This window comes from Gopherus flavomarginatus, chromosome 9, assembly GCF_025201925.1.
Source record: "Gopherus flavomarginatus isolate rGopFla2 chromosome 9, rGopFla2.mat.asm, whole genome shotgun sequence".
NCBI classification, from domain to species: Eukaryota; Metazoa; Chordata; order Testudines; family Testudinidae; genus Gopherus; species Gopherus flavomarginatus.
In genome coordinates, this window is record NC_066625.1 from 65,651,273 (window position 1) to 65,667,021 (window position 15,749).

The 15,749-nt window shown below is 42.8% G+C and overlaps 1 protein-coding gene across 1 annotated transcript in view; it reads right to left on the minus strand.

Annotated features, from left to right (window-relative positions):
* The window catches only part of LIPC (lipase C, hepatic type), a 72,987-nt gene that overhangs the window by 14,502 nt on the left and 42,736 nt on the right, over window positions 1-15,749 (minus strand). Inside the window, exons 2-4 of the mRNA XM_050967988.1 lie at window positions 9,308-9,495; window positions 6,351-6,530; window positions 4,314-4,431 (exon numbers count right to left, since the gene is read on the minus strand). Of these exons, the coding sequence (XP_050823945.1) occupies window positions 4,314-4,431; window positions 6,351-6,530; window positions 9,308-9,495 (486 nt within the window). The remainder of the gene's footprint in view (window positions 1-4,313; window positions 4,432-6,350; window positions 6,531-9,307; window positions 9,496-15,749) is intronic.

Below are 15,749 nucleotides of genomic sequence, written 5' to 3' on the forward strand. Positions count from 1 at the left end.
AAGACTAGGGACAAAAAGGCCACCAGTATGGGGAACACAACTACACCCAAAGGGCTAAAAGCAAATATAGACACTAACAAACAGTAATTACTACATACACAAGGACACTAGCCTGAAGAGATAGATGTGTTTGCTGTAGACAAGCAGTGTTCACTGCTGCTGTGTCTGCCTGGGTGAGGTTTACTTAATTTTGGTTTTTAGATCCTGCAGAGGTCACACATGGCAGAGGCCCTATTGCAGACAGGTGTTCCACATTAAGCTTGACTTTTACCTACATCTGGGACCTGAGACTACATAATATTTGGTTTGTTTATAGAAAGGCTTCTCTGTTTGGTTAGCTATTTTTATTCATAATGATTCTCCCTCATCAAATGACTGTATATCAAGGCTAATAAGTATTCCTCTTTAGAAAAAATATTCCAGTTTTGGACTGTTAGATTTAGTTTATTATTAGTTTATTATTATTAAGGGGCCTATCACCTTACTTTCTGAGGGCTATTGAAAGAACTGATTTTTTTCATGTCCCATGTACATTTTTAGCTGCTTTTCTGTGTCTAGAGGGCTACTCTGGGCCAGACACTGCTCCGATAGTCCTGCTAATCCCCTTGTCTAATGGGAGCAGAATTGGCACATGTGTACTAAAAGTAAAGTTGGCTATAATGACTATGTTGCCAATTTTTGTAGATATTTTCCATTCAGTGTTCAATTAATGAAGATTATTGTTGCAAGCTTATTTCAGTGCTGCTGAAGAATACACCTAATTATAATTAGAAGTAATGTATTTTAATATATTTTTGTTTCAGTGGCTTAATGTACTAAACATGTGAATAAACTGAACTAAGGGCTTTGATACCAGCTCATATACACAGGTGTGTATCATGTAAAATTATCTACTTTGCATGCATGAGCAGGCCCAAGAACTGGAGGCATATAGCAGTGAATCTAAGATCAGAACTAGGAGTTAAAACTATAATTGTCTCAGTTTGCCTTATTCCCAGACCAGATTAAAGTCAAATATTTTCGTTGATAACCTAAACACTGCAGGTGATGTGGACCTCATGTAATATTTCCATTCTATTTTTTTTTTAAATGTCATTGTACTTACTTGATATGGTGCTCTACATATGTGAATAATCTCATACACTCATTCAAGTTATACTCATAATTGGTATGACATTACATTACAGCAGCGCCAAAATGCCATTAGTCAGCATAATGAAGTGTAACAGTTAAGTTTCTTGTTAACGTTAAGTATGTATTAGGGATACTCTAATTATACGATTCTTGTCAAATATAATCCAGGACTATAATTTTGTCACAAGTTAATTGACTTCAAGTCACTATAAAGAGAGAGGTTCCACATCTGAAAGCGCAAGTACAACTAGACAAGTTCCTTAGTATAATTTTCTTTTAAAACTCATTGTTAATGATGAAGATATTAGTGGGTGAGCACAATGGAGTCTGAGGGGAGAATAGTTGTCGGTTAGATCAGTGACAAGATGAGGCCACAAATGAGTGGCTTAATTTGGGACATTGTCAGGAGTGAATAAAAAGATAAAGGTTGAGGTGGGAAGTTAATAGGGTCATGTGGTCCAACTCTAAGGTCTTTGACTGAGTCCATTAAGATGGGGCTGACTCAAAGGGCATTGTGAGCATTTTCTCACTTGCTCACCCTTCAAGAGTATATTGAGGGTTCCTGCTAGGGATGGCCAAACTACTTAGGATAAAATAAGAAGCGTTCTGAACCTTTGCCCAAAACTTGACCCATACTTGAGTGGAATCATTTGGTTGATGCTTGTGGACCTCTGCACTTCCTTGGTTTGGGCTGAGGCTGGAAGATGGTGTACTGTAATATGGCAAGAAAGAGCCTTACTGTAATTCTTCCAGTTCAGAACACTGAAGTATTGGATAGCCTAAGATTCTGTGTTCAGGAGAATTTAAGCCCAGTTTCTACACCAGTGGGAGAAACTTCCAAACTGAATCTAGTTCCCATCAGAGCATAAACTTTTTGCAATGAGAAATTTGCCTTTTTCCAACTAAACCTAAATAGAAGCTTAAGTGCTAAATTCTGCTTCTTTGTTGCAAGTGGAGTCTGTATGGTTTTTCTGATGAGACCTGCTTTTGCACCACTAAAGTCAATCAAAGGCGTAGCGAGCGCCCTCTGTACCCTCCAACCGGAGGGGGCCCCCCAAGGAAGGGGGCCCCTAAAAGCGACAAAAAAAAAAAGTAAGGTATAACTAGGTAAGTGACATTTATTGACGCTGTTGCACAATCCATGTCGGTTTTACTGACAAAACCGTGAAGTCATTATGATACATCATAATGCTATTGGCTACATCAGTTGTCTGTCGGTCAGTTTCGAATTTTAGTTGGACCCATTCAAAGAATGTGCATTTGCGTTCATAATGGCGGTCGGCGGATAAATGTTATTAATTTAGTTGTTTAGGTTTTTATCGTTTCTGCATTGTAAGGGGCCCCGGACATATGTTCGGAGGGGGCCACGTTCTTTGTTGCTATGGCCCTGAAGTCAATGGGAATTTTGTCAGACTTTGGTGGAAGCAGAATCAAGGCTCTAATTACCATTCCACTGCAGAAAATCAGTAACTTCAAGAAAATGTATGTTAGAAGGAGAATGAAACAGCAGTCAAGGCAGAACTAGTCCGATATGGACTATTTCACAGCTCTAAAAATACAAAAATTGCATATTTTATTGTGGGAGCTGTTGCACAGTTATTGGCCAGCCAAGAAAAAGTACAGTGGTTACAGCTTAGAGAAATATTTTCAGAAGGGTGCACTTTGCCTTTAAATATCAAGCATTTGGCAGACTCTAAATGTGCTTCTTTTCCATTTAAATCACCACTCATTACAGCTTCTGTCAAAGAAAAACAATCGTGGTGAACTGAGAAAATGCATTTGGACGCTGCGGTATTCTTTGTACAGATCTGTAGAAGGCTGGCAGTGCCTGAGACACCCCACCCTGTGAGCAGGTGTTAACCCTTTCCCAGCAATACCCAGTGGGTTCTGCTGGCTTACTGAAGGCAGTGGTTTATTTTGACATCTAGTATAAGGGAGGTAGGAGCAGTTCTTCAGGAATAGAGAATATAGGGTGTAGAAAGAGCAGGTCTGAGGTAGGAATCCTGAGAGCAGTCACGCCTGGGGCAAAGGCATGAGCTGAATTTTATCTTATCTCCTATTCCTTTGTTAAACAGGCAAACCCAGGAAGAGTTTATGTTTGGACTCTAGATATTATGTGGACTTTGGTTTTGATCAGGTTGGAGAAGGCAAATAAGTAAGAAGGCTCATAAGTCGGATCCTGTGTAAATCACTTTTTTTTTTAAATAAAATTCACCATAGCATAAATAGTAAAGTATTGAACTTCACAGAGTTTGCAGGGAATGAATTTTACAACTGAAATTAATCAATTTTGAGGATGGAATGAATTTTACAACTAATGTTAGTCAGTTTCAAAGACTGAATGAATTTCACCTGTAAATATAGTCAGTTACAGGGACAAATACTTAAGAGATCAGTTCGGAAACATTTTCATGATTTCCATGACCTTCATGAAATCTTTATTTACACATAAGACTAATAATCAGAAGAGTTTTGCCCTAGGATTCACCTTAGGACCTTTATTGGATGTCCTGCAAACTGTAACATATATGGAGCTTGAGGCTATAGACTTTACTTTTTGCTCCCTCATAGCACTGGGCCTGAACAAAACAGTGTATTTAAAGATATTTGTTTTGGGGATCCAGTTCCAAATGATGGGTGTCTGGCTTACCTCTGTTCAGCACTACATTATACTAAACAATGGGCCTTCCGTGAAAGACATGAATAGCTGCAATAATTATATAATTACTAAAATACACCCACAGAGAACAATATCTGCAGATCTTTCACTTTTTGACCCCATATATGAGTAAATTTTCATACTAGCATAGTTCCATTGAGTTCATTGGGACTACGCAAGTGTACATAGTTGCTTACATGTCTAAGTATTGTCAGAATCAGGACCTCAGTGTGCGTGTTAAAATTTGGAATAATTATATTAGAAAAGGAGACCAGTACACAACATGAATTTATTTAGCGCACTGAATCATAGGACTGCTGAAATACATTAATTTCAGGAAAACCTTTGAAAATCCAGTGCAAATATCACTGTTATATATTAACACAATCAGTGAAGATTGCTCATTTTAAAAAAAAATTATGGTTCTAATGTAAGCTGTAACATAAGGCTGTTAAGTATCAGTACACTTGAGCAATGAAGCCAGCTGTCTGTTCTATTAAAGTTATAAATACTTTTTTACCTGTAATTCTTCCAATCTTGTTTGTGCCACTAATATAACTGCCAGCAAACCCTGAAACATGAGCTCCTAGGCTGTACCCAATTAGATGAACATTGCTTCTGGAAAATTGAACAGATTCCTGGAAGACATCAGCAGCTTGATTTAGGAGCATAAAAAGTGAAAAATAAACTGGTAATTGCTGTCTAAGAATTCCCATCGGTTACAACACAAGCCAATTTGTATTTTGATACCAATGATCAAATGAGGTACTTAGGTCATGAAAGGCATTTGCTGGTTTTAACTTCATTTAATTTCTACTGGACATGTGCATACCTCAGGAAACTGCCATAGAATTAGACACTGTTGGTCAGATACTCTGCTCAGCTAGGCCCTGGGTAGAAATAGCAGCAGGTTGTTGATCTTCATTAGAAATGTTGCAGGTGTTGTATTATCTGTGTCTGCAGTATTCTCCTCTGGGAATTGCACTACGTCCACCCACTTGTCTCACGTAGATCACTAACTAGCTATCAAAATATAACGTCAGGTCACTGCCACCTTGGACCCAGTTTGAACAAGAGCAAAGGTTACTTTTAATCTCACAAAATAGAAGGGTGACACCAGTTATCTTCCTGCTCTCTGTGGCATAGTGTCCATTCTCCATAACTGGACATGATGAACTCATGGCTACTCATAATCCTGCCATCACCAGTGGTAGCTGCTTTGCTCTTCATTAGTGTTTGTTACAAATTTCTCAGTCAGCTTTACAGACTTTTTCCCCCCCAAAGAAAGTTCAGTGTAGACATAGCCACAACTAAAAGGAAGTGGGCTGGTCTACACTACACAGACTTTGCTGCTATGGCTATACTGGCGAGACCCTGAGTGTAGATGCAGTGTTTGCTGACAGAAGGAGTTTTTCTGTTGGCATAGCTACACCATCTCCCCAAATGACATTAGCTCTGCCAATGGAAGCACTCTTCTGTCAGCATAGTTGCATCTATACTGGGGTTTTTGCTGGGGCAGCTGTGTTGGGTAGACCTGTGTGTTTTTTCATACCTCAGCCAACAGAGCTATGCCGACAAAGCTCTGTAGTGTAGATGTGGCCTGTGACTTCATATTTTTTCTGTGTTTGTGTGTGTACTAAATAGGGGGCTGCCTAAAGCATCTAATTTTTATGGGTAGCTCTTGTTCTCTCATTCTTCGCACCCCCGTCAGCTGAAATATCATCCTGGTGCTCCTCCATCACCATCATGGCAGCAGCAGTAGCTGGTAGCCATCAGACCAATGCAGCTCTGGCATGGCTGCCTGCCACAGCTAGGGCAGCTTTGAAGCGCATGTGTCTGCCTCTGTGAGCGGGCTCCCTTTTTCACTGAGACCAGGTGCAGTGGCCAGCGCTGGAAGTCATCACATTAGCATAGTTCAGGCCTTGCTGCTGCTTCCACAGCAGCTGAGATCACTTTGGGGAGGGTTTAGAGGGGCGGACCAAAGTGCTTAGTGCCAGCTGTGGAGAACTGAAGTAAAGACTTGTCCAAGGTCACTCGTAAAGTCTGTGGCAGAGCTGGGAACTGAAGCCAAAACACCGCAGCCCCTGTCCAGTGAAGCCCATTCTTCTTGCAAATGATGCTCATGCAAAACCAGGCTCTGAAAATGTATTGCTCTTTCATTCTGACCTGCTTCTGCTGACCACCATCAGTTTAAGTGTTTTGAACTTGAGCTTTATATCCAGTACAGGTCTATAACTCAGACAAACAGCTGCCTGCAGCAGTGCTAACAGAACAAAGGAAATTACAGTCGCATGAAATGATCACATCTCTAAAGTAATATCAAAATGTTTTAATAAACAGAAGGCTGCTTGCTGTCTCTCTCTTGCACAATACAATTTTTATGAAGTCATCTTAAAGTTTATGGAAGAAATTTGTTTGTGCATTGCAATGAAAGAACATAAGTGAGTGAAGCAGATCACATTAACCAACATCATAACTTCGAACTGCGGTGAAAGCATAAACAAAAGGAGAAAATAGCTCTTGCTCAAAGAAACACATTTTGATTTGGGGCTCTTACCTCCAGCCATTCCAGGAAATCTGCTATCTCTTGCCCTATATGGCGTGTATTCTGTGCTGCTATAGGATAATGCTGGTGAGCAAGTGTAAGCCAGTCTGCAATAATCACATTTGTTTGTTTATGCTGAGATTTCAGGGCTGCTACCATCTTCCAGATCCACCCTTCTAACATTCCATCTACCTGTAAAAAAAGGTTTTGGGGGGAGAAAAAGAGAACCTCTTTACCAAGTACATTCCTATGAAATTCCTGACTGCTTGATGCTGACCTGATGCTTTTATTGCATGAAAACCGGATTATGTGAGCAAGGAGGATTATTTAGTAATCATCAAGTTTTGGGAGCTCTAAGGTTTTGTATATCTCTTCCGAGGATGACGAATGTTTGCATATAGTAGTCAGCTCGGAAGGGTAAAACAAACTCAAGAGTCAATATCAAAAGCATTCAACTTTTGGGCCTTTTGACATGGGCCCTTGACAATGAACAGTTGCCACTGTATTTACTCTCTCTTCCAGGGATAACTGAATAATTTCTCAGATTTCATTTTAGAGCAGCTAACCTCCAAAAATCCTAGGTATGGGGAAAGCGGTCGGTGTGGTGGTGGAAGATTGCTGGGAATCTCGATTTCCAAACTTCTGATTTTTTAGAAGATTCCATCAATAATTTTGAAATCTGTCCTGCTCCATTTTTGTTCTTGTTGCTCGCATGCACTCTCTCTCTCTCTTTGTTTTTTCAAAGGTCTGATCATGAAGCTTGTATTCACGTGAGTAGTCGCATTTAATTCTTTGGGCCATACATTCCTAATGCTTTTTTGATTGCAAGAATCCTTAGTTTCTATCTAATCTAATACAACCAAATGTTTTAATTGCTAAAGCTGTCAGAATTAAGTTAAACTAACTGAATACATTTCCTTTGCTGGGGCTCTTATAGGCATCTAAATCTCTTCTTCAGTGAGCCTCTAACAGAGTTTGAGAATCCATGTTTAAATCTGGTTTAAGCACTGAGTTCCAACTCAGGGCCTGATCCCTCTCATACTGAAGGTAAGAAGTTTTGTCGCAGACTTCACTGGGAATAAGATCAGGCACATTGTTTGCTCAGTGAAGACAGTGTTTGAATTAGGCCCCCTAGTTTGGTTAAAGACCCAGGGTAAAATGTTGGCTCCACTGAAGTTGCTGGGAGTTTTGCTATTGACTTCAATGAGGCTAAGATTTCACCCTCATTGTAGATGGCGGTCCAAATAAAAGCTCTTAAATTTACATGTCTCTACCTGATTTGGGGAACTTCACTTGAGCTTTACAAAACTGGAACTGCTGACCAGGTTGAGGAACAAGTCGAAACCCTGGTTCACTGTGTCCAAACTTCTGAAATGGTATTCTTCTTCCAATTTCTAACTGCATCGTCATTTTCCATTTTGTTACAAAAAGCTCCATTGGAATTCAGAAGAGAGTTGTTTATCTTTTATTCCCTTACTTTTTTGTTTGGGGTCCTTTACTGAAATAATTTTAGTGGCGAATTCTCCATCCCTATTCATCTGTAGCTCCTACTAATGCGAAAAGGTATTACATTCATGTGCTATGGAGCAACGCCCTATAAAGTTTTCTGTGATAAAAGATTTGCTCAAACAGTTTTGTCCACCTTTGCTAGTACGTGCGGCTTTGTAGCGAGGTGGTTACCCGCTCCTGCCCTTCGGGGTGGAAAACAGCCCAGGAGAGTGCTGTAGCTGGGGCAAGAAACCTGGGCTGATTAGGGAAGGTAGGCTCAGCTGTGGCTAGGTCCCAATCAGGCCTAGCTGGCCCTTATAAGAGGCAGTGAGCCAGTAGCCCATTCAGTCTCCCTCTACCTGCAGAGGGAGAAGGGCCTGGCTTCAGGGAGCTGGAGACAGGGTACCTGAGTGGAGCAGGGCTGGGGAAAGGCAGAGGAGCAGGAGAAGCTCCAGCCTGGAAAGCCCCAGGCTGTGGCCTAGCATAAGGCCAACAGGTACTGGGGGTTGCAGAGGGCAGCCCAGGGGTAGGCCAAGGCAGCAGGTCCAAACTCAACCTTGCCAATGATGAATAGGTTGATACTGCAGTCTGCCCCAGGGTGTGGGGTCTAGACAAAGACTGGCAGTGGCCTGATACTGAGGTGAGGTGGGGATAGTGGGTGTGGTTTCCCAGGGAAGGGAGACCCTGAGAGAAAAGGGTTACTGCCAGGGGGCAGCACCCCAGCTAACAGGGCACCAGAGTCCAGAGAGGGACACGGGGGCCAAGCAGTAGTGGATCATCAGCCTGCAGAGGGCGCTCCAGGCTGGAAATTGAGCTAATTCCCTGAGAAACCAGCAGATGGTGCGGCAGGGATGAGTCCCACACCCTTACAGGCTTCTATAAGATTCTGCTTTGAGTGTCTGTTAAATGAACATTTTTTTTTTTAACTGAAGAGCTGATCAGAATTCACTGCAGACTAGAACGGCTGTTTGAACTGGCTTTTTATATTTTTTTAACTTGGAACCAGTTCAGTGGTTATTTATTGCTGTTCAGGGCTTCATTTTCAGCTGAACGTGTTATAGAGAATTTCTTTTCAAGGTATGTGTGAAAGAGATGTGGGGAGATTTTGAGCACTTCTTTTCAATAACAATCTGTAAATATCTGTTAGCAAATAGAACAGAAATGAAATCAGTACTCGCACCTTTAGTGACATAGCACATTAATTCAGCTACATGTTCAGACTCTGCTGGTATTAAACCAGGGAATATGAAAGTAATCTCTAACACAGGTCTCCTATATGATAGGTTGATATTCTGTCTCAGAATTCAATGGGAGTAACAGACTCTGGACTATTTCAAGATATGTTTTCTACTAAGGAAATCTGCAGTCGTTATTTTCCTAACCTTTTCTCGGCAGATACTTTGGTAGTAACATAATAAGAAGGGAAGGAGGTCAGATCAGATGCATCTTGAATTAAAAAGAAAGTAATGTGAAGTTCATACCGACCATCCATGGACTATCATCACCAGAGGAAGAGAGGTATTGAAACTGCATTTGTCAAGCGTTTCCAACTGATCAAACAAAATCAGACAGCCTTCTTCAGTTGTGTCTGTATAGAGTCTAAATTTGGTTGCTGAGCTGGGTTGATTTTTCTTTATTCTAGTGTGCTGTTGCTGTGACCCCAGTGCCTCTGAAATGAAATGTATATAACATACCTAATAACAAGGAATACAAAACCTGCAAAGACAATTTATGCAGCACAGCTTAAAATATATAGATGAATAAAGTTATTTTTAAAAATATCCACTTCTGTTGGGTGAAATGCTGCGTAACACAATCTGTTAATAACTAGCATAAGCTGCAAAGCTTGGTCAAAAGCTGACCTCTTTCAAAGTTTGATGCTGTTTGAATCTGGAGGTTGGTTTGAGCCTGTCTCTTTCAATAATTGCAATTACACGGGAAATATGGGCCTTATAGTTATGGTGCATGATACAGTATCTACCACAAGGATGAGGTACAGTTGTTGTGACTCTACGTTACTGCTGGCATAGTAACTCTGCAGGAAACATATAACTAGTGTGTATGTACTAATAGATGCATAGCAAGTAGCATTATGACAAAGCAACCATTTAATACAATTCTATCATTCTGTTTAGGGTTTTGGGTGACCTCTGCTGCCATTAGAGCAGATCTCAAGTGATTTGTCTCTAGAAAGTATGCCATATTTGTCTTTAAAAATCAATTTGACCATTATAGCTATTTAGAACTTAGCTTGATCATTTCTTTTTCACAGCATACAGTCATGAGTAGCTTACTTTGTATCTGAGGCCTTTGGTTTCAGAGCAGAGCAATATTAGGAAAAGATCAAGCCACAGCAAACCAGGGGGACAGTTTAAAGAAGCAGATATGCTTAACCATGGACTCACTTTAAGGAGCTGTGAATATTATCTACAGCAAGGCATAAAATGTATTGCATTCTTAGTAAATGAGAAGAGCACTTAAAAACCTAGTGAACCTCATAAAATGGACACCTCTACTTTGTTTTTTTCCCCTCTTACATTTTTTTGCAGCACTTTTGCTCTCTGACTGAATTCCTGCTAGTTACTGGCCTTTCTGCATTTCATACATTGACATATATATTATTGATGATGCTCAGCAATGAATAACTATATTGGGGGTTTTGTATGAATGTGGTGGTTGTGATGTGAACTTTTGGTTTGATGGGAGGTCTGGGAGGAAGAACTTAAAAATGCAGTTTGGAACTTATTCATGACTGTCGAAGGTGAAAAGTTCCAACAGAGTCTGCTGTGTTATGAGACAAAGGAGCGCCTCAATCATGGGCGGTGGGTATAATAGGCCAGGGGAGGCTAAGTCTCCCAAAACAGCATACAGCACACCTTCCTTTGGTGGCACGCTGCCAGCCTGCTGCCTTTGGAGTGCTGCCGCTGCTCTGCCCTGAGGCCCACTCCCTTGTCCTGCTCTTCTCCCATGGCCCAGTGCACATTGCTCCTCTTTGTGCTCTTGGTCTGCCGCCTCCCCCTATGGCCCCCCCCAGCTGTCTCTTGTGCCTCTTTGTCGCTTCCCCTGTGGCCCTCTGAGAGGTAGAGAGATGTGTGTGTGGGGTCCCCTACAGGGAAGGGGCGGAGAGAGGCACAAGCAGCAGGTGAGGTGGAGATGGCCCTCAGGGGTGAGGGCTGAGTGGGCCTGCGGTGGAGCATGAGTGGGGCCTTAGGAGGAGGATGCTGATTGCGGATAGGCCTTGGGGCGAAGCAGGAAGTAGGGCCGTGGTCCAGGCACCTGTGGCCTCCCCACTTCCAGAGAGCTTCCAGTGCTTAGGTCCAGCCTCCCCCAATGCGGAAGTCACATGCGGCCCATGCCCTCAATCTGTTAATGCACATAATACTTTCAAGAGGAAAACAGTGTATGAAATTTTGAGCTTCCAGATTGGACTCTGTCACTGTAGTTTTTCTAGAAGCTAGTCAATTACATAGTAAAATATAATTGCAAAGTTCCACAGTGTATTTATATTTTCAAAATAAAAAGGCTTAAAAATCAAGTGCTAATCAGGATTGAGAATTTTAAGACCCACTTGGAAGATCTATTACAGAGAATTGAGAGCGAGATCAGCTCAAAATGTGTTATACTGTACATGAAAATAAATATGTACATAAAACAAGGGCCACTTTCCTGGGAGCTGACAAATTCAATTTCAGGGTTTTCCTCCATAGGAAATATTATCTCTTACTCAAGTAAGTGAGATCCAGAGCTGTGATTGTGATTCTATGGGCTTGTCTACATCACAAAGTTGCAGCGCTGGTGAGGGGGTTACAGCGCTGCAACTTAGGAGGTGTACACATCTGCAGGGCATCACCAGCGCTGCAACTCCCTGTTTGCAGCGCTGGCTGTACTCCCGTTTTGTCTCGGGTGTAGAGGATCCAGCGCTGGTGATCCAGCGCTGGTAATCAAGTGTAGACACTTACCAGCGCTTTTCTTGACCTCTGTGGAATAAGCAGGTATACCAGCATACCTGAGGAAGCCTCTCTGGTAATCAAGCAGGTCTCCTTCCCCGGTTTGCTCTCGCATTCCCCAAACCCCCCTGCAAGCAGGTCTCCTTCCCTGCGGTTTGCTCTCGCGTTCCCCGAACCCCCCTGCAAGCAGGTCTCCTTCCCTGCGGTTTGCTCTCGCGTTCCCCGAACCCCCCTGCAAGCAGGTCTCCTTCCCTGCGGTTTGCTCTCGCGTTCCCCGAACCCCCCTGCAAGCAGGTCTCCTTCTCTGCGGTTTGCTCTCGCGTTCCCCGAACCCCCGAGCAAGCAGGTCTCCTTCCCCGGTTTGCTCTCGCGTTCCCCGAACCCCCGTGCAAGCAGGTCTCCTTCCCTGCGGTTTGCAGGGGGGTTCGGGGAACGCAAGAGCAAACCGCAGGGAAGCTGGTCTCCTTCCCCGGTTTTCTCTCGCGTTCCCTGAACCCCCCTTGAAGCCGCCCAACAGCGCTGCAGTGTGGCCACATCTAACACCACTTGCAGTGCTGGTTGCTGTAAGTGTGGCCACTCTGCAGCGCTGGCCCTATACAGCTGTACTAATACAGCTGTAACAACCAGCGCTGCAAAATTGTAGATGTAGACATACCCCTTAAGTGCAAACCTTGACACTAATAGTCTAGGTTCCTGCAAAGCAGCCTGATGACCATTTGCAGGAAATGCCATTATGGCTTCCTTATGTGCTGCAGTTACAGGATGTTTTTGTCTTTTCAGCCTTGCTCTCTGTTAATGATGATTTTGTGACACCTACAAGAGGGTTGTAGCAGAGTGCTGACCTGGAAGGCCAGCACATGTGTTACCAGGAGTCACTGGGAGTGGTAGCCTTCAGACAGGGCACATGATTAAGTGTTGTGTGACTGCTATAAAGGAATGATCCTGCTCAATCTTTGTAAGTTTAGAGTTAAGGTGCAGTCCTGATGGAATGTCCCTCCATGGGGACCTTGCAGGAGGCCTAGGAGATACCTTTCCCTTTAGGCAGCCTTTTCCTGAATACTTCCTCTTCATCCTCACTTGCTGAAAGTCAGAAAAACCTGGTCTCTGTTGGCTGCTGAATTAGTCAATTGTGGTGTTTTGATTCTGTCATAGAAATACTCAAGTTAATAAAGCCAAGGACCCGAGTTTCAAATTCTGAGTACACCTCTATCCTGATATAACGCTGTCCTCGGGAGCCAAAAGATCTTACCACGTTAAGGTGAAACCACGTTGTATCGAACTTTCTTTGATCTTCCGGAGTGGGCAGCCCCGCCCCTTCGGAGCGCTACTTTACCGTGTTATATCCAAATTCTTGTTATATTGGGTCATGTTATATCGGGGTAGAGGTGTACTTCCATGCTTGGATGGCTAGTTGAGAGTCACTGGCCTTCTGCACCTCTGAAAATCAGGCCACCCAAATACTGAGGCCCCCAGAATTAGTAGATACTTTCAGAAATTTTGGCACATGCCACTGAGGAGTAGCAGCTTGTGACCTGGGTAATGGGGAGGCATAGCATAGACTAGTGGACTGGAGTGCACCATAGAACCCTTCACAGTCAACCTGTGGAGCTCAATGCATCTGTTGTGAAGGCCAAAACTATAACTGGGTTCAAAAAACAATTAGCTAAGTTAAGGGAGGATAGGTCCACAAATGTTTATTAGCTAGGATGGTCAGGGAGGCAACCCCAATCCCAGATGCAATATGTATATTTGTCCACCATGGAACAAGGGTTAATGAAATGGATGTATTCTGAGTTCTTTAGTTTCACAAATTTATTTTTCAAAGGTTTTCTTGCTAGAAATGTTGTCAGTGTTCCTGCTGTCTATCTAAAACCCTATTCACGAGCCTCTTTTCACTTTGAAGTGCCTATCAAAATCCCCCAGACTGTACACTTTCAAAGCATAATCTGCTGAAGCTGACACAAAATGGCAGGATGTAATGTAGAAAATTAGAGCTAACGTTGTGTGGAACTCTTAAATCAGAGTTTAAGTAATAATGAGCTTAAGAAGTGTTAGTGAGAGAGAGAAGCTTTTGAGTTCACAGAGTGCTCTTCAGGTGTGTGTAAGCGCAAAAGCTTGTCTCTCTCTCCAACAGATGTTGGTCCAATAAAAGATATTACCTCATCCACCTATATCCTGGGACCAATATGGCTAAAACAAGACTGCATAGAATAATAAAGTTTGAAAACTATCCACAGAGCCTTGGGCTGCATACTGCAGTGAATAAGACACCACACACAGACCTGGTTAAAGCCACTGCCACAACTTATATGAGCTATGACTAAGGCTATGATTTAGTCATGGAGGTCATGGAAGTCACAGAACGTGCATACGTGTTAGAACTTTAGAGCTATACACTAGGTGTCCAAATTTGATTAGAACAGAAACTATTTAACTACCTTCCACAGAAAGAACAATTGGAAGAAATACCCAACACTGATATCACTGAAGATGCAAGTCAGTAGAACAAACAGTTGTAATAATATTCAGGTTAAGCACAATTTCTCTTTTCTTTATTAAGTACAATTTTTTGATCTGTGATTTAAACACGGCTAGATTAGCTCTCCTGTGGGCTCAGAGCTATTAGAGTTTGTGGGACACCTGGGGGTTTGGGTTCAGGGCTGGGGCAGGGGATTGGGGTGTAAGAGGGGGTGTGGGGTGCAGGATCCAGCCAGGAGGTGCTTACCTCAGGCGGCTCCTGGTCGGCGGCGCAGCAGGGTTACGGAAGAATCCCCTCCTGCCCTGATTCCACACTGCTCTCCTCCCCGAGGTGGCCGGCATGTCCGGCCCCTAGGCAGAGGGGCCAGGCCAATGGGAGCTGCAGAGCTGGCTCTGGAGGCAGCGTGCAGAGATTCCCCGAACGCCCCTTGCCTAGAGGCCTCAGGGACACATTGGCAAGCCGGCACTCGCAACTCCAGGCCCAGGGGTGGGGAAGCACTGAGGCTCAGGGACCAGTGTCTGGCCTTCGGCGCAGAGACTTGTTGTGGGTTGGATGGAAAGAAGCAACAGGCCGCATCCGGGGCTCCCCTTAGCCCAAGGTCATGGGCTGCTGCCCCTAAAATCCCTGCATTAATTTGGCCTTGGGTTTAAAACATAAATGAGTGCATGCTACCTGCAAAGGTTTCTTATATCAAGGATAACTGATCAGAGATCTTTTCACCTGTTTATTATGATACCCTAGTCACACTCCTGTTGATGCTGTTTATTTAGAACTGCCTTCTCCTGTAAGCATTCAGGCTGGTGACCAAGAGAGATGCAAACTGCCAATGCCCAAGTGTGTCTCAAATGACATTATTTGCAGATTCTCTGAATATAAAAAGACCAGCAAAAACCTTTCCACAGATCTTTAAAGAGATGACTGTGAACATAGGCTCAGTGCTGTGATAGTTTAGTTCCCATGTGCTGTTGTCTATTCTGAAACATCTCCCTTACATCTTCACATGAGTCAAATACTGTGTTTGTTTCAAGGTTTTCAAAGAGGAAGCAGCACATGCAGTATAACCTGTATGTCAAGAAACAGAAATGAACAGATTCTCCTTCTGCTTTGCTCAAATGCTATGTTAATTGTCTCTCCTCTTGCCAAATCCACATTGCTTCCCTCATTAGTTTTAAATACAGTATTGGCTCCAAACCCATCCAAACAGATATTTATTTTCTGGTGCTTGTGCTTTGTTCTTCTTAATCTTTCTCTTCCCCTATTAAACTCCTTTTGTTGTGTAAAACTTCAATGTAATCTTTTTTCCAAGTATGTTTACTTTATGTGGAGCCACGCATAGCAGCAGTTAAGGTTAGTCTGAAAGATGGGCAAAGACTGAAACACAAAAGCCAACAAAGTTGTGGGTCAACCCTTTTCACATTCATTAAAAATCAAAACCTCATGGAAAGAGACTGAGTCTCAAAAGCCTGAGGCCTTTTTTCCTTTTCTGGTTAATATAAA